Source organism: Lycorma delicatula, chromosome 9, assembly GCF_047948215.1.
Source record: "Lycorma delicatula isolate Av1 chromosome 9, ASM4794821v1, whole genome shotgun sequence".
NCBI lineage: Eukaryota > Metazoa > Arthropoda > Insecta > Hemiptera > Fulgoridae > Lycorma > Lycorma delicatula.
Window position 1 is genome coordinate 124935814 of NC_134463.1, and position 20006 is coordinate 124955819.

Here is a 20006-nt window from a genome sequence, read left to right on the forward strand (position 1 = left end):
AAAGAAGATTAAAGAAAAACAAACCAACATACATGGCACTTATAGGCTTAGAAATGGCATTTGATAACATAGACTTGAATAAAATTTTCAGTATTTAAAAAATTTTAGGGTTCAAGTATAGAGATAGAAGAACAGTTGCCAACATTTACAGGAATCAAACTGCAACAGTAATAATCGAAGAATATAAGAAGCCGTAATAAAAAAGGGAGTCTGAGAAGAATGTCCCTAACCCCGTTACTTTTTAATCCTTACATAGAACTAGCTGTTAATGATGTTAAAGAACAATTTAGATCCTCGAGTAACAGTGCAAGGTGAATAGATAAAGATGCTACAATTTGCTGATGATATAATAATTCTAGGTGAGAGTAAAAAAGATTTAGAAGAAACAATAAATGGCTTGGATGAAGTCCTATGCAAGAACTACCGCATGAAAATAAACAAGAACAGAACAACAGTAATGAAATGTAGTAGAAATAGTATAGATGGACTACTGAATATAAAAAAATAGTTAGAGAAAAGATTATGGAGGTAGAAGAATTTTGTTATTTGGGAAGTAGAAGCACTAAAGATGGACGAAGTAGGAGCGATATAAAATGCCGAATAGCACATGCAAAATGAGCTTTTAGTCAGTAATATAATTTGCTTGCATCAAAAATTAATTTAAATGTCAGAAAAACATTTTTTAAAGTATATGTGTAGAGCATAGCTTTATATGCAAGTGAAACTTGGACGATCGGAGTACCTGAGAAGAAAAGATTAGAAGCGTTTGAAATGCGTTGCTACAGGAGAATGTTAAAAATCAGATGGATGGATAAAGTGATAAATGAAGAGTGTTACAGCAGATTGATGAAAGAAGCATTTGGAAAAATGTAGTTAAAAGAAGAGACAGACGTATAGGCCACATATTAAGTCATCCTGAATAGTCATTTTGATATTGGAGGGACAGATAGATGGGAAAAATTCTGCAGGCAGGCATTGTTTGGAATATGTAAAACAAATTGTTAGGGATGTAGGATGTAATGAGTACACCGAAATGAATCGACTGGCACTAGATAGGGAATTTTGGAGAGCTGCATCAAACCAGTCAAATGACCGAAAACAAAAAAAAACATATATTAGAGCTCAAAAATGATTGTGAAAGAATATAATTTAGAAAAATTGGAAATCTGTTAATTGTTATTAGAAGGGTGCCATTAAATTTCTGTCTGATGGCACATTCACATAATTTTATTTTATTTATGAATATTTGTGATTCTTTTTATTCTATTATTATTAATTAAGCTGTTATTATATTTTAGAGCTCAAAAACAACTATAAAAGAATACAGTTTAGCAAAATTGGAAGTGTATTTATTGTCATTAAAAGGGTCATTACTCTCTGATGGCACATTCACATCTTCTGCACTCCTACTTGATTTCTTGGTCGATGATACTCGTCCTTCCCAACTGAATAAGATAAATCGTTACATGGAACGTGTTCCGATTGAGTTAGATGGTGTTGAAGAAAAAGCAGAAATAACACCAAAGTCTATGATAGATGCTACTATTCGAATAAAGGATGAGTCTATATTCGGTAAGTGTTTTCATTTTTATTCGTGTAAGTATTTATCATAGTTAGAATATTTTATATATTTAGTTTATTTTCTATTTTGCTATTTTATTTTACCTTGCTTTTAAGTTTACACGATTTCATCAGATAACAGTGTTGTATCGATCAGGTACACTTTGAGTCCTTAGTAAGAAGTTAAATACATTCTTGCAACTTAATGTATTTAACTGGAATGTCTATTTCAAAGATAATAACACCCTGCAGATTGAAGGATGTGAAATATGAAGTAAAATAAAATACTGATGGCCCAAGCCAAATCAATGATTTCTTTTCCATATATAACTGAAGTAATAAATATTATGTGATTCATCACATGGGGTTAATGTATTTTTAAGTCTGATGACTATAGCAGTTAGTGTCTCTTGAAAAAAATGTTTCTTACATTAAAATGTGCTCATGCTTAATTAAACACTTGGACAAGTTATTTTAAATTTTAAAATGTACATTGAGTATTGTACAACGTCTGTTAAGAAAACCAAATATTTTTAATTACATGCCAGTGGAGATATAGTGACATGTGATTGGCAGCATTGTGTTCTGCATAACCTCTCTAATCACATGTTCTTGGATTGGTGATAACATGTTTAGTTTTTATGTTATTGTTGTTTGAGTCCAACATGATTAAGTGTTAATAGCGATTTTTTGTAATGCGTGATTTTCAGGAGCAACGATACAACGTAAAATTTTGTGTGAAACTGAGGAAAACTTTTACAGAAACATTTCAACTTTTGAAGCAAGGTTATAGAGATGATGCTGTGGGTTCCATGCAATGTTACAAATGGTTTTCACAATTTAAAAGTGGTCATCAGTCAATTGAAGATGACCCTCATCCAGGAAGGCCTTCAACTGATGACACCTACATTCAGAAAATCGACAATCTGTTGCATGCAAATCGCTGATTGATTGTCAGAGAACTTGCAGAAGAGGTTAGCATCTCGATTAGATCATGCCATGACATATTTACTGAAAAATTGAGCATGCATCGAGCTGCAGCAAAGTTTGTTCCTGGTTTGACAACCAAACAGCAGAAAGAACACCGAGTGGACGGACATTTGCTAGCAACTTCTTGAACAAGCTGATGACTGTGAAACATTCATTGAAAGGATCATAACAGGAGACGAAAGCTGGCTTTACGGCTACATCGAGACAAAAGTTCAATTATTACAATGGATTGGCAAAGGATCTCCACGCCCCAAGAAAGCACGTCAGTCTCTATTTAAAGAGATGCTCTCTGCTTTTTTCAAATTTAATGGAGTTATACATTTTGAATTGTTGCTTCAAGGTGAAACAGTGAACCACGCATACTATCAAGGTGTTTTACAATTATTTTAATGATATGGTGATTTTAATGATTCTTTTTCTGTTTCTCTGGTGATTTGATTATAAATTTTGTTAATACCTAATTTAAGTGGGTTACTTTTAAACTTAAAAATTACTCATTGATTTGACAATTTGGTGATATTTTTTATGTCCAGTATTGTGTAACATTGGGTTATCTTAATGATATGTAGCCTAATGTCATCATCATGATATTTAAATTATCTCCTGCAAAAATTCAAGAAAATTAATAACAAAATTTTCAGGTTAAAAAAAGTAAAACATTCCTTCATTATAGAGAGCCATAGTTCATGCTCGGTAAGAATCTCTTAATCTTGTTTCTGCACATTTCTTTTGTTGTTCTCACAGATTTTTATACCTTTCATGGTTTTTCAAACTACTTTTTCATGCTAGCGAAAATTTGTTAAAAGTGTATATATATTTTAAATAGATACAGTAAAGTCATCCTAATCCAGACCCTGATGCCGGACTTTGTGGCGTGAGTGGTAGTGTGTTGGCCTTTCAGCTGGAGGTCTCGGGTTTGAATCCTGGTCAGGCATGGCATTTTCACATGCTACAAATCATTCATTTCATCTTCTGAAGCAATACCTAACGGTGGTCCCGGAGGTTTAAAAAAGAAATCCAGACCAATTTCAAAAATATGTTATTAAAGATTTCAGATCCATAAACGCCTCAGTAAAAAAAGTAAATGTAAAAGCTACAAATAAATACAGTAGCAATAAATATATGAAGGCGGTAGGCCATATATATATATATATATAGGTGGCCAATAAGATGACTAATGACTTGTGTTTGCGTTTTACGATTATACATAACTTAATGAATGATACAGTAGTACAATTTACCATATTCCATATTGACGAAAGTGAGTTATAAACCAAATAAAAATTTCACATTTATAATCTCATCACTGTTTTCAAGAAATAATTTTAGACTTCAGTCACTTTCAACCATTCATAGTTTTAATATGTTCAGATTGTAATAACTGACCTTTAAGTTTACAGTACAATTAAATTGGTACCATATGTGAAATTTTTTTTAAATTACTGTTCAGTATTTGTTTGTTCATTTGTATATGAGTTTATAATAGCTTGTTTTGTGTTGGTAAATGAAAATGGCGATGAAAAGAAAAAAGTTTCTATGCAAGAAAAAATGAATGCGCTTAACCATATAAACAAAGGAGAAAGCTTAAAAAAGATAGCTTTCAAATTAGGAGTTGCAAAACAAATTATTCTGACTGGAAAAAAATAGAGAGGCCATTAAAAACTTTTGTGTGAAAATGATCGCTAAAGATAATTTGGGAAATAGAGCTAATCTAAAGAAATTCAAACATGAGCATTTGGACAAGACTTTGTGTGTGTGTGTGTGGTTTTTAACAGTAATACAACTGAGGGATCTCTTAATTCTATAGTCCAAAACTCTTAGTCTCAATAACAAATTAGGAGGTGAATCTTCATACAGCTAGTTTTGGTCAGTTAGCAAAGTGGAAAGAATGGTATACATCTGTTAAAAGTCTGTGGCGAAAGTTTTTCTAGTGACATTGTAGCTAGTGAAGAGGTTAAAAAAAAATTTATTAAGTTCATTGTTGAAAAAAATTTAACTTCTGATCAAATATTTAACACAGACGAGACTGGTTTATTTTTTAGTATGTTAACGAAAACAATGGCCTCAAAACTTGAATCTTTGACAAAAGGCCATAAATCTGATAAAGAAAGAGTGTCACTTGAACTTTGTAATAATGCATTGGAAAGATTAAAGTTGCCATTTTTACTTATAAGGAAGTCTGATAGACCGTGCGCACTAAAAAATGTAAATATAAAATTTCCAGCTAAGAAAATGTACCAAAAATCAGTTTGGATGAGTCCAGATATTTTTAAAAATTGTTTTCATAATACATTTGTTCCCTTAGTCATCAAATATTTGAAAGAAAAAGGATTTTGTTCGTCGACAGTACTTCACGTCATCCAGCAAGAACAGCTGAAATCTGGTAATGTCTACGTCAAATTTCTGTTCGCAAATGTAAGTGTTCTCATACAAGACTCCACCAAGGAGTTACAGAAGCTTTCAACAGACAATATAGAAAGAAATTATTAACTTCAGTGTTTGAACAACAAGAGGTTAGTGACAAATATAAATCTTATAGAAATTCTTAAAACAATCACTCTAGTTAGCAAAATGTTTGGTCAGATGTCCTAATGGACGAATTATGCACTGCATCAAATTTCATCGATAAAGACAGTGACACTGTGACATTGTTCAGTTTTAAAAAATTGAATGGCTCTTCAACAGTTATTAATTAAGACATTGTTCCACGAGTAACATTGTGGAGGCTTGTGTGGCATCGTCCTTCACGCAGGTTAGCCAAAATGATAGCTCAATTAGGCCAAGACACAAAGAAATAAAAAGCTGCTGTTAAAAAAGATCCAGTTATACCACACAGTATGTAATATGGTTTGTAGATCAACATGTATATGTTTCCAACTGTTATTTTTTTAGTTTTTGGTTTCTAAATTAAAAAGTAATGGAGCATTCATAGTACTTCAATGAGAGAAGTTGTAAACAATTAAAATACCTTTAAAATGAGCCCTTGAATGACTTGATTGATTCATTTTTTCAAAATTTCAGTCAATGGTATAAATATTATGTGTGCAAAATCTGAATGCTAAAAAATACACCGTGTGCTTCTATTACTATATATACAACTTCTCCACCACTGTTTACTCCCCACCGCTTGACTACTTTCACCAGTTAGAACCAATATTCTCATGTTTAGATGCACTTTTATTCTGTTTCAACACATTTTAACAACATAGAGTATTGACAATTTTTTAGTAAATTTAGTTTCCAAATCTTTTTAAAAAATATCAATCAGGCAATTTCTGAATAAAATTCACACTGCAAGGCAGGTACATAATTGTGTGTATAAAATTCAAAATGTAGAAACTATTTATCCGATAGCACCGAGATTTTGCACATGTAAGATTTACATCATTGACTACAATTTCACAAAGAGCTACTGCTACAGGAAAAATTGACCAAGCTATGAATTTTTGAAAAAATTCCTTTTTTAAGTATTTTTTTAGGGTTTGTTTAGTTATTCTAAAAAAAAAAAAAAAATGAAAATTTTGTATTTGGTAAAAAATGAACCAATCAAGTCATTCAATCTACTTAGTTACTTACTTTGAGAGCTAAGAAGATTGTCATTTAACAAACTTTTAGCGATAAAAGTGTCTGAAAGATCATACAGCCCAGAAGCGGTTATCAATATTGAAACGGAAAAGCATTCATAATTTTTTAAATTTTACTTTTTTAGAACATGCTGATTACAGTGCATACTGTATTTTTTTGAACATTTCAATAAAGTTTTCTAAGTTTAATGTTCTTTGTGATTTGTGTTATTCAGTTGCTGTACTGTACTATATACTGCGATATTTATTCATAAGCCTAAACTTTAAAATAATGCAAGTAGAAATCAGTTTATGTTTGACAAGTAATTTTAGCTGCATTTAGTAATACCTATAATTTTAACAATACAGTAACACCTGTAAATTTGCTTGAAATATTGTCCTATGTTTTAGTTAATCACTGTTTATTCTACAATATATTGTACTAAGAAAGATTTGGTCAGTCGTTCAAATATTGCAACCTCTAAACAATGCCTCCATCGAACCGTCAAATGTCGTCTAGATAATCCAGACTTTTGCTGATTTGGACCGCCCATCAAGCCCTGATTAATGCAAGTTTACTGTTATTAATTGTTTAATTTTAATTTAATGAAATTGAATAATTTTATGAAAAAGACCTTACTTGTTTCATACAGTTAATAGATTATAGAGGAAAATTATTTTTATGAGGTTTACGTGTAAATTAAAAATAATTATTATAAATAATATATAAATTTTGTCATAGCTTAGATTAATGATGCTTTTTTTACAGATATATATGCACCACATGTAGATGTAAAATTGATATTTTTTTCATAAAATTCATATATTTATTTTCCTTTTTGTTTGCAGTTGATTTAAGAGTTTTCAGTTTCTTAATGATTCTTAATCTGCAGTATTTGTTGAAGTTAGCTGAATTTTTCACTGTTGATATACCAGATACACAAAAACCAAAGGTGTCAGATAGACATATAACTTCTTCTGCATCCATGGTTAGTGTTTTGATACTTTTTTTTTTATTTAGCATCTTTTTAAGTAAGGTTCATTTTAAATTCTATTGATAGGATTAATTATGATAACTTATAATACATTTGTTTACATTAGTAGTCATCTCTTTGGTGTATCGTTAATTCATATTATTAAACGCTGTCTGTGATAATGTGTTTATAATGACTGCTAATAAAAGTTTAGCCTCTAAAGTGGTTTTTGATGGTAAACATTAATTCTGATTCAGTATTCTTATATATAAATTTATGTAATTTAAGGGTTGTACATTATGATGGCAGTTAAGCTGGACAATTGAATCTTTTTTTTTTTTTTTTTTGAAGAAAGGATAAACAAATTGTTTCAGTGAAAAACACAGCAGTCATCCCAAAGTTTTTGGTATCTCTTTACAGTTTATGAACTATTTTCCAAATTTTATAGTTGTAATTTTTTAAATTCTAATTCCATATTAATATTATATTTTGATTAAAAAGCTGCTGTATTAGAAAATGTTTTGTGATGGATGACGAAAATGTTGAATGATTTACATAATCTGCTTAACCTGAGCTTTAAAAATTGTTCAGTTTTATCAAAGCGAAGGAGCTGAATTGTTTAGTTACAATATTACTATCACTTCCAGAAGGAGTCTGGCTAAATGCTTTGCAGTTTTACGGATATTTCTAAATACCAGATAATTTCAGGAATGAACTAATGTTTTTTTTTTTTTTTACATTTTTTTACCTGTTCTCAGGTAGCTCTTCAGTTAATGGAAGAACAGTTTTTGTTGCTACATTTATTTAAATAGGTAGATGAAACTACCTTTCATCTACTTCATTTACTGACTATCATCAGTCAGTAACATGCTTCTTTCAAACAAATAAAAATGACCTGTTCCCCCCCTGAAAAAATTGTCAGTTAGATGGTAGCTTTCCTTGGGGTTTTCTCTGGGGTTGTTTATCTTGTATTATGATTCCTAAAACATCGATCATCGTTTTTTACCACCTAACCCATTTCCTTATCCTTGATATCCCTACCTCATTTTCAGTTCTGTGGCATAGAGTTCTGTAAAAGAGTTCTTTGACTCGTTTAGGTTCATGCTGAGGATCTAAAATCTGTAGAGCCACTGCATTTTTGGTATGATATGAATGGGGGCTACCTTGAATCAATCCAGGGACTCTTTTTCCTGTTTGGTAGCCGCACAATAAGCCTGATGGTTAAAACCTCCTTAATAAACGACCTGGACCTAAAACACAAATGCATTTTAATTGAAAATGATATCTAAATATAGTCAGATGTCAAAATAAAAGAGCAGTCAATATAATGGTTGAAATATTCTTGTGGTTTAACAAGAATGTTTTATCAGAAACCAGTCTAGAATTTTAAAGAGATCTTACTCGTCAAATTTCTTGTTCAGAGAAACATCATAAACTTACATTTGCAAAAGATATAGGATGTTGATTGGCCAGATCATGTTTTTGCGCAGTAATGCTTGGATAAGCCAAACACTTCAAGAGTCTTAGCAAGTTTTGCAGGGAAATTTTTTATCATTTTCCTCACAGTCCGGACTTTACACTAAGTGATTACTGCTTTTGTCTGTTTGTATCTTACATAGTAGCTTATATCTCAGAGGCATTTGTAGTTGGTTAAAATTATTGACTGGAAAAGTATTGAAAATCAGAAAGAAGCTAGTAAATGATGCGATAAGTGTGTTGAGTCAACGGTGACTTTGTAGTAATAATAATATATATATATATTATAATATATATATATATATATATATATATATATATATATATATACACTAATCTACCGAGAATGGTTACTCTCAACATTTATTTTTATTTCTATCCTACATATTTTAATTAATTATTAAATAAACTACTGAAAACCCAGTAAATCTAGAAATATCTTACCATACCTAAATATAAAAACCAATCTTACTGTAAAATGTAAAACAATTTGCAACATACTAAATACTTACTAATCAAAGAACAATTTCTGTAGTACAAGTATGTTGCTGTTTAACCATCTTCCTAACATCGATTGATTTTATAGTCGATTAATCAATCATTAATCGCCTGGAAATCAGTTCTTTAATTATTTGTCCCTTTTATCGATTGTTTTTTTAAAACATTTTATTTTTTCATTAGTCTGATGGATGTAATTTACAGAACCAATATTATTTTTTCTCTATTTTTTACATTTTTGTTTCAGCAAACGCAATCACGATCTTCACATCGGATTTCAGTAGCCAGTAAACCTCCAAAGGAACCTATGACTGTTATAAATTTATGTATTGAAAAACCAGATATAATTCTTGTTGAAAATTTAGATGATATTAATACAAATGCTCTTATATTAGAGGTATATTGATTCTTTACATTTCATACATTTTTAAAAATCTATTACTGATAGAAATATATTATATATTAATTGCTTTAAGATGTTTTCTCTTTTTTTTTTTAACTACTTTGAGCGTATCATTTTATTAGGAAATTTGCTGATGTTAGAATAATATTTCTGTTATTAGTAAGCTGATAGAATGCAGAACAACCACCACAAGAGAAAAATGTAAACTCTCTTCTTCACAAGTCTTTTTAACTGTCTAAAAATGCAAACTTTAACCTGTATTTTTTGTATCGATTCAAGACTAATTTTTTTACCAAGGTGCACCAGTTTTAATAATTTTTATTTTATAGATGTTCCTCTGGTAACCCCATAGTAGGTTTTATCTAAATAATTTAAGCGGAAGATTTTTTTAAAGAAAAAAAAAGGTATATACACCTTGTTGTACTATGTATGCAGCTGGATTTCATTCTGATATTAAAATCCTTGTTGAACTAAGAAAACAGGTTTGACAATTTGCATTAATCTGTCATAAATGTAAAATGTTGTTTAAAAAAAAATTTTTTCATGTTTTTTATCGTTCCTATGTCACTTAAGAATCATAAGATCTACATACAGTGCCAGATTAAGCCTCTACCTGGCCCTAGACAAAATTTAGATTTGGGGCCCCATTTATATAAGTTGCCAACAACTTCAAACAAATATTGAAATGTAGTTGGGAAATCCCTTTCAGCATCAGAAAAAAATAAAAAGATCACCTCCTTATATTTTTATTTGATTTTAAAAAGAAACATTTTTTTTATTGTTTTTACTTTTTTTTTTAATTTTAAAGGTTTTTTTTATTAAATAGGACCATGTTAACTTCCAAGGGGGGCCATGGACCACCTTGCATCCACCAGTGGTATTAATCTAATTTTATTACTTTGTTAATTATTATGATAACATTTATTTGTAATTTAAAAATAACATAATATTCTTTCTTTTTTTTTCTTTTGTTTGGACTACCTGAGGATGATGATGAATAGTATTCAATTTCCTGCCCTTCCAATATTTAATCAGTCTTTCTTGGTGATTCTTCTTCTTTCTACTGCCCAAGCTAGGCTTTTTAAGATCTTATTTACCTCTGGAAACTTAACTTCTGAAATCAACATTCTGAAAAGAGATCTGTCCAGTATATGTTCTTTTGATATTTTAAGCAGTTTAAAAAATCCTTTTCAACTTCTTGAAACCATTTAGTTTTTGTTTTTCTGTTTTCAAAGAAATTAAAAATTTGTTTTGTTAATCTACTGTTTTCCATTCTTTGTAGATGACTGTAAAATTTTAATCTTCTTTTTCTCAAAAGGTGATCAATTCTCTCGAAGTTTTTGTAAATATCTTCTTTAAGTTTATAGAATCCTTCCTTTGAATCGGACCATGAATTTTTCTTAACATCTTTCTTTCCACTTTTCCAATTCTTTTTTTTGTTATGAAATTCAAATGTTCAGATCCATATGAAGCTGCAGGTAAAGTTACTGTTTTATAGCGCCTAAGTTTAGCATTTCTCGATATTGATTTTTTATTATAAATTTGTGCTATTGCACGAGAGGCCTTTTCCATTTTTTGTACTGTTGCTTTCATGCTTTCTACTTCTAGAACATTAGGAGAGATTAATTCTCCAAGAATTATTAATCAGAGAGAGATCATCTCCCTGATATACACCAGTTTTAATTTCAAAATAGTTGAGAAATTGCTTATTGAAATTTTACTTTAGAAAAGGTTTTTATTAATGTTTTTTTTTAAATAATATTTACAGTTTTTGATCGATTTTGAATTCTTGAAGAACTTGGAAAAGTGATTCTCCATGAATTGAATAATAATCTATATTACCATATAAAATTAAAAAAAATGTTTTTAAATTATTATTTATTTTTATTTTATCCTGTACTGAACCCAGGCTCCTCCAAATTACAGATGCTAGACAGACATTTGTCTTGCAATATTGTTCTTTATTTATAATGACATTATGTGTTTCATGAAGTATTGATAATTTAGTGATTAAGATAATCTTAATGATTGTAAAGTTTTCACTGTCATACATTTTTGTTGGTAAAAGTCCATAATCTTATTGAAATTCACAGGCAGCTTATTGTGGTTTACTGGTGAAATTTTATGTGTGACCATAAATTTAAGTAATAATAATGTTGTTTGTTTGCGGAAGGACAAATGAATGTTCATGATGAAGAGTGTAACGATCACCTGACAATGATAATAGATGAGTTAATGGAAGATGGGAATGCAAAAGTTCATGACGGTCTTTAATTTTTGGTTTCAGAATTGTCTATTCAATTTTTTAATGTTCTACATCAGTAATTTACAACATTGTGACAGAGAAGCTTGGTTATAAAAAAATGTGTCCAAGATGGGTGCTGAAGATGTGAATGGATGCACATAAGTCAGCCTTCAACTTAGAATTTTTTTACAGAGTTTTGAAAAGAAGAGAATGGTTTTGACCCAATCATTTCAGGTTCATCTTGTAATATTCAGTAATGATAAAACCTGTATCGAAAAAATTATTTCCTACACGTAGTCAAATCAAAGCATTAGTTAATACAGTGTGGCAAATCATCTCCAAAAATGAAGAAGTTTAAACAATCTCTTTCTGTCCCGACATAGCTTGTTATTCAATGCGGTTCTGCTTTTTGCACGATAACACTCAATCTTTACAGATTGGAAAAATTTGGTTGAAAGGTTTTGGCTACTTACCCTATACCCCTGATCTTGCATCAAGTAATTACCACTTTTAAAGAAATCTAATTTAAAAGTAATTGTATTCAAAGAAATGGCTCAGATTGTAGCCGTTTAGAAATGATGGAAAGCTAAATAATGGTATTAGTAATAGTTAAAGACTGAAGCAGCAAACGTTTTTGTTCATAAAATGTGGATAGTATTTAAACAGTATCAAAAATATGTAGAAATCAATGATAATTTTGTAGAAAAATAAAAAAGGTTTGTAAATTTTGTTTGGTTGTAATAATTTATTTTTATCTTTCAGATTTTTTTTAAATTTCAAAACAAACTTAATTTCAAACACACCTTGCATTTACACCTGATAAGAACTTGTTCTTGTAACATGTCATTTGATATGAAGAATGAAATTAAAAGCCAGATTTGAATTATGGTGTTTATAAACTTTCGGAATCGATCGAAAAAAATGTTTTGACTTGGGATATTAAATGAGATGTATAAGTAAAGAATAAAATGCATCACAGAAAGCTTCAGATTATACTCTGTAACGGTCTCTATATTATTTTTTGCATCTCTTTTCTTATTTTTATTAAGAAATAGTTTTTCGAAGTTTACTTTAATTCATCAAAGTTTTTTTTTCATATGGGGAGTGCTATTTGTAAGCTTTACATTTTAAATTTACAAAAAGGAATATTTCTTCTGATATTTATTGTTAAAGTTTGACTTTTGAACTTAGTAAGTTATTGTTGATAATTATTTGTTTTTAATTTGGTGCTGATTTCAAAACACAGGAATTCTAAGAAGAATGTAATAAATATATAAGGGTTTTTATTTTTTTTAACTGATTGTTAGAGAAAACTAAAGAAAGTTTATTGTGTGTGTGCATTTGCAATTATGTAAATAATTCTGCTTTATTAAAATTATTAGTTAATTTATATGATGTAGTGCATTATTACAAGTATTCTAAACATTTTCATTTTAAGAAATCACCATTCTTTGTATTAAGTGTGAGGTTTCATGTGTTGCATTTTTAAGAAGGAGCATATGTGTGTTCTCTTACCTCAATTCACAGTTGGTTACTTTATTTCATTCTTTTCTGGACTTCTTTTTTGTTTATCTTGAAACAGAAGTAATTATGAGTTATCATTTTTTATATTTTTTACAGATGGAAAGCACAATAAAAATCCGTTTAGTTGGTAATACACAACAGGTTATCACTGGAACAGTAAAAGATTTACAGTTATTCACGTGTTGTTACAATCCAGAAAAACGCCATGAGACAAAAGCTCAAGTATGTACTTAGATAATAATTTAATATATTTCCTTTTCTATGAGTTACTCTATATGTAATAACCATAATTACGCAAACGTTATGCTTGAATGTTTTATCCAAGTTTTCTGAACATAATTATTACGTTCGCTAAACCTTAATAAATTATTAAGCTTTTGTAGAGAAGAATCAATCAAAATAAGATTATTAAACAATTTGATAGGTATGTTCTAATTTTAAAATAATACAATTAGGTAAAATGTGATAAAAACATTGTATTTGCTTAAAAATAATTTTCTTTTGATCATTTTTTTTTTATCTATAAAAAATTCAGTCTCTGCTGGAGATCTATAATCTGCTATATGATACTATAAAAAATAAAGATCAAGTTTGCTACATTTAAATTGTTTTATTAAAAAATAAATAAAATTGTTAAAATAATGTATACCTGCTATTTTAGGATTCATGATTTTGATTTGAAAATAAATAACATGCCATATTATGTTAAGAGTCTTGTTTGTTTTAAAAAATATTGTTTTACAAGTAACATTTTCCTTTTACTTCTTATAATATTTATTAAAAGCTTCCTTTTACTTTTCCTAGTATAATATTTAGTTCCAGAATTAGTAAAAAAATTTATAACTTTAACAAATTCAAAAATAAAAATATTTGCTAATTCTTACATTATAATAAAATAAATAAACTGTTGGAAATATTGATTCAAATTTTTTGCATAAATCTTTTTGTTACACCTTGCTTTTGAATTTTTTTCTCAAACTGAAAACTGCGTAAGTACTGGGTGGAAGGTCTTCTAAGATGATAAAATGCTCTCATCGAGAAGAGAAAATCTAAAACCAATAATTGTATTCTTATGTAATTTATGATGTTATTGTATGCTTATGTATTTGTGATTGTATGCATAATTTTTGGCCACCTAACCAGGGCCGTTTCTGCAACTTCTGAATAAGAAACCATTATACCAGCCGCACCTATTACATTTTGGAAAACACACAATTTGGAAAACTGAGTTCCCATCCCAAAATAAAGTACTTAGTCGGTTTCCATGAAAATACCAAATGAGAAAATATCAGCAACTTATTGCTGATATTTTTTTCTTAAAAAAACCAGCAAAGGTTTACATAATTTTCCCAATTATTTTCCCTTCACAGATTTTTATTTTGAATATAACATAATCACGTAACTCCCTCTAAGAATGATGATTCCTTGCCGATAGTGAGTGAGCTTGCGTGCTCATTGATACAGAGTAGCTGGAAGGTGAAGGTGCAACCATATCGTAGAGGTATCAGTTGAGAGCCAGACTAAGGAATGATTCCAGAAAGAGGGCAGCAGCTCTTCCAGACGTTGTTAAGGGCATAGGTCAAGAGGAATTAAACAACCATATCAATATCAATCAATCTTCTGAGTATTGCACAGCTGAAATCAATAGGAAACTACAGCTGTGTTTTTTCCAAGAAAATATAGCTCTCTGCATTTTCATGAACAAAGATGGAGGCGCCTTCCTTGGTAAAATATTCCAGAGGTAACTAGTCCCACATTCGGACCTCTGTGTGGGGACTACTAAGGAAGGGGTCACCAATAAATTAAAAATAACATTCAAGTTGGAGTGTGGAATGTTAGAAGTATAAAAAAGGTTGGTAGGTTAGAAAATTTAAAGAGGGAAATGGATAGGTTAAATGTAGATGTAGTATGAATTAGCAAGGTTCAGTTGGAAGAGGAAAGTGACTTTTGGTCAGGTGATTTTAGAGTAATTAATTCAGCATCAAATAAAAGGCAGGCAGGAGTAGGTTTTCGTAATGAACGAGAAGATAGGGAATAGAGAGAGTATTTCAAAAAGCTTAGTGATAGAATCATGATAGTAAGGATAAAATCAATACTAAAATTGAATACTAGATCGTGGATACCGGTGTTCTTTGGTGGTTGGGTTTCAATTAACCACACATCTCAGGTATGGTCGAACTGAGAATGTACAAGACTACACTTCATTCACACTCATACATATCATCTTCATTCATCCTCTGAAGTATTATCTAAACGGTAGTTACCAGAGGCTAAACAGGAAAAGAAAAAAAGGATAAAATCAAAACCTAAACCAACAGCAATTGTTAACATCTATATGCCCACAAGTGCCCATGATGATGATGAGGTGTTGTGTATATGAAGAAATTGATGAAGCAATTAAACATATAAAAGGATATGAAAATTTAATAATAGATGGATTGGAATGCAAGTATCAGAAAAGGCAAGGAAGGAAATATTGCGGGTGAATACGGGCTGGACAAAAGGAATGAAAGATGGGACCAACTTATTGAGTTTTCATGAAGTATAATTTAGTTATTGCCAACACCCAGTTTAAAAATTATAGAAGAATATACACATGGAAAAAGCCACGTGATACTGCAAGATATCAGGTGGACTATATCATGGTTAAACAAAGATTTAGAAATCAACTCATCGACCGCAAAGCATATACAGAGGCAGACATTGATAGCGATCATAATTTAGTGATAATGAAATGTAGATTCAGGTTTAAAAACCTGAAGAAAAGGTGCCAAATGAATCTGCGAAATTAGAGAAACTTGAAGAAGAGGAGTTAAAGAAGATTTTTGAGGAGAACGTTACAAGAAGTCTGAGTAAAAAAGATTAGGTAGAAATTATTCCTAAAATTCTTCTTATTAGGAACAAGAATGGAAGAATGTTAAGAAGGAAATTCTTATATCAGCAGAAGGTAACTTAGGCGAAACAAAGAGAACCGGTAGAAAAACTTGGATATTGGAGGATACATTGCAGCTGATGGATGAACGTAGAAAGTATAAGAATGCCAGTGATGAAGAAAGAAAAAGGAACTATTGACAATTAAGAAATACTATAAACAGGAAGTGCAAATTAGCGAAAGAAAAGTATTCAGAAGTGGAAAGAGAAATGATCATTGAGAAAATAGACAGAGCATACAGGAAAGTTAAGAAGAATTTTGTGGTACATAAATTAATCTAATAAAGATGGTACACCAATTTATAATACGAAAGAAAAGGTAAATAGGTGGTGGAATACATTGAAGAGTTATACAGTGGAAATGAATTAGAGACTAATGTTATAGAAGAAGACAAAAAGGGTGAAAAGGGAGATAAAATACTGACATCCGAATTTAATAGAGCATTAAAAGATTTGAATGGCAGTAAGGCTCTTGGGATAGAGAGGATCCCTGCAGAATTACTGCACCGTGCAGGTGAGGAAGCGATAGATAGATGATACAAACTGATGTGTAATATTTCCAAAAAAGGGAAAGTTCCATTAGACTTCAAAAAGAGTGTTATTGTCATGATACCAAAGAAAGCAGGAGCAGATAAATGTAAAGAATACATAACAATCAGCTTAACTAATCGTTCATCATAAATCTTAACTAGAATTCTGTACAGAAGAATTGAGAGGTGAGTGGAGGAAGTGTTAGGAGAAGACCAATTTGGTTTCAGGAAAAGTATAGAAATAAGGAAAGCAATTTTAGCAGTCAGATTAATAGTAGAAGGAAGAATAAAGAAAAACAAACCAACATACATGGCATTTATAGACTTAGAAATGGCATTTGATAACTTAGACTTGAATAAAATGTTTAGCATTTTAAAAACCTTAGGGTTCAACTATAGAGATAGAAGAAAAATTGCTAACATTTATAGGAATCAGACTGCAACAGTAATAATCGAAGAACATAAGAAAGAAGCCATAATAAAAAAGGGAATCTAACAAGGATGTTCCCTATCCCTGTTACTTTTCAATCTTTACGTAGAACTAGCCGTTAATGATTTTAAAGAACCATTTAGGTTCGGCGTAACAGTGCAAGATGAATAGATGAAGATGCTATTGTTGGGATCGAAAATCAAGCCAAAGCTGGGCAACATGTATATATAATATTTGTGTGATATTTCAAATAACAAGTTTTTGCAGTATGAGGCAAAAACTGTTCAGAAATAATGTTGAATATTTCTCCATTTGGTAATCCGATCGGCTTAGAACTTGTAAATTTTAAATAACTTTTTAAGTACTTTCATCATACTAAAGCTCAAGTTTTTATGATCACTATACAAAATCAGACATTAAAAATAGTGAGAACTACTCCTCTTCCTCCTTTTTCAGTTTTATAAAATATTGATGGATAATTATTACATTATATTAAAAACTATTTGAGCTATTTTTGAAGAATTTATGTTCAGCCAGTCTGGAGATATTAATCAAAATACTGGTCAACATATATACAAACATCTTTGGGAAATTCCTATAGGCCCTAACTTTTTTTTGTGTTTTTCGACTAAAGGTAGGTCTTGAAACATCAACATTTGTAATATCCCTGATACACAAAATGTTGGACGATTGCTATAATTTTCCTTTATAGTTATTTTACTAAAACAGCAGTAGAACTATAGTTGAGAATAAAAAAACGGAGAAGGTGGAAAAAAGAGTTACGAGAAACATGTAAAGATACTCCATTTGGGATCAATCTAGTTCAGCACTTATTTTCAAGAATAATTCTTTAATAGTTGTCGGTGTGCATACTCAACAATTAGATTTTTTGTAAGGAAGTGAGTTATTTTGGTCTTACCTTTAACTAACATATTTAAGTAGTTCCAAAGTTTCTTAGTGGTTATTTTATATAAGGAACTGTAAAAAATAATTTAAATATATATTATAATGGAATTGCAAATCTGATTATGTTAAAAATGTTTTATAGGTTTTGCGCCCGGTTTCAATCAGCCTGGCAGGATCTACTCCTAATAAATCAGGCCTTCATCTTGATCTTTGCACAACTAATATTCACTTATCTGTTTCACCGGGTAAGCAAAACAATATAGTATGGAATATTTTATTTTTGTTTACTTATTTTTTATTCACTTGTCTGATTTATATTAGATATTGTAATTTTCTATACACTGGCTGGTTTTCACACCTGCACAACAAATTGTCATCAATTTCTGTAAATGTTTCTCAAACACTAATTTAACTTTTTTTTTTTAATTATAAAAACACTACATTTTAAGATTTTTATTTAGAAAATATAGAAATTATGGATTTGTATTTTTTGCCATTAATTGTTGTTAGAACTGTGGCAACAAGTTTTTTTTTTAAGGTTAGGATTGAAATAATCTTTTATTATAGACATTTTCTACTAAATGTTTGTAAATGGGATATCGCTATTTCAAAATAAAAATTTTTAATGAATAAAATGATTTAATATAACTTCTTTAAACGTATGATGATTTTTGTTCGAGTAATAAGAAATGTTTAAATAAATGGGAAGTGCCAAGTGCAGACATGAACATACATATAATTTTAATTTTTTTAAATTAATTAGTAAAAGAAATTTTTAAAGTCCACACTGTGTAAAATAAGTTGATTTTTTTTAGAAATTTTTTATGGAATTTAATTTACTAAGCATTTGGCGCCGCTGGTATTAATACAATTGTATAAATTAAAGTTGTTCCACTTACCAACAATTTTTAAAAGTATATTTCCAAGTACTTTCAGAGCTGTTACTTCATCATCAGGGATTTCTTGTAAGATGTTAATTTAAAATTCAAATGTTTAATTATATTTAAATTAAACCTATTAATGATTAGTTATTATATAATTCGTTTATATAGGGCACCATTATCGAATTTGACTTGTTCGTTCATTAATTTATTATTATTCAAATATATATGAAATTTTTCTAATATACTGATTTTATAATAGTTATTAGTGTATTTTAATATATTCGTTAGGGTTATAATTACGTCCAGGTTCTAAAATGTGTTTAGCGTTTTCTTTATTATTTTTAATAACACAATTAATATGTTCTTTAATTCTTATGGCGAATGAACGATTTGTCATTCTAATGTATTTTAAGTCACAGTTTTCGTAATTAAGACTATACACCCCTAGTTTTTCTAAATAATAATTATTATTTATTGTTATAGACGAGTCTTGACAGACACTGTGATTGTATTATTTCTGTAAATGTGATATGTATTGCATATAAATATGTTTGTAAAATAATTTTACAAAAATAAAAGACCCAACCAGTAAATTTTTAAAAATAACAAAGTTTAATAACAAATTATAAGATAATTTTTAATAATAATTTGAGGTATCACTCTAGATTATATCCATTTAAACCATTTGCCCCCCAACTTATTGGTCTTCCTAAAATACATAAACAAGATAACCCAATGCATCTATTAATTAATTTCAAATCCGCACCTTGTTATTTTACTACTAAAATAATCGATAAAATACTCAGATCTAAATTCAGTTTCCCAAATAAGTTTATTGTAAAAAAATGGATATAATTTAGTTAACAAATTAAATAATTTAATAGAAAACAAAAATACTAAAATGAAGTTATGATATAACTAACATGTATCCTAATATCCGTATTGATCAAACTATATGTATAATAAGAAATAAACTGAAAATTAATAATGAAGACCCAAAATTTATCGGTATATAACCATCGTTAGAAATATATGTCGATAAAAATTTCAAGCTTAACAAAAAATTTTACACACCAGATAATACTTTGCCTA

The 20006-nt window shown here is 29.5% G+C and overlaps 1 protein-coding gene across 2 annotated transcripts in view; it reads left to right on the forward strand.

The window, feature by feature from the left end:
• Positions 1–20006, forward strand: part of Vps13 (vacuolar protein sorting 13C) — a 286208-nt gene that overhangs the window by 143282 nt on the left and 122920 nt on the right. For both annotated transcript variants that reach the window (XM_075374575.1, XM_075374576.1), the window contains exons 29-33: positions 1299–1572; positions 6963–7102; positions 9309–9458; positions 13330–13455; positions 18173–18275. In XM_075374575.1, the coding sequence (XP_075230690.1) occupies positions 1299–1572; positions 6963–7102; positions 9309–9458; positions 13330–13455; positions 18173–18275 (793 nt within the window). The remainder of the gene's footprint in view (positions 1–1298; positions 1573–6962; positions 7103–9308; positions 9459–13329; positions 13456–18172; positions 18276–20006) is intronic.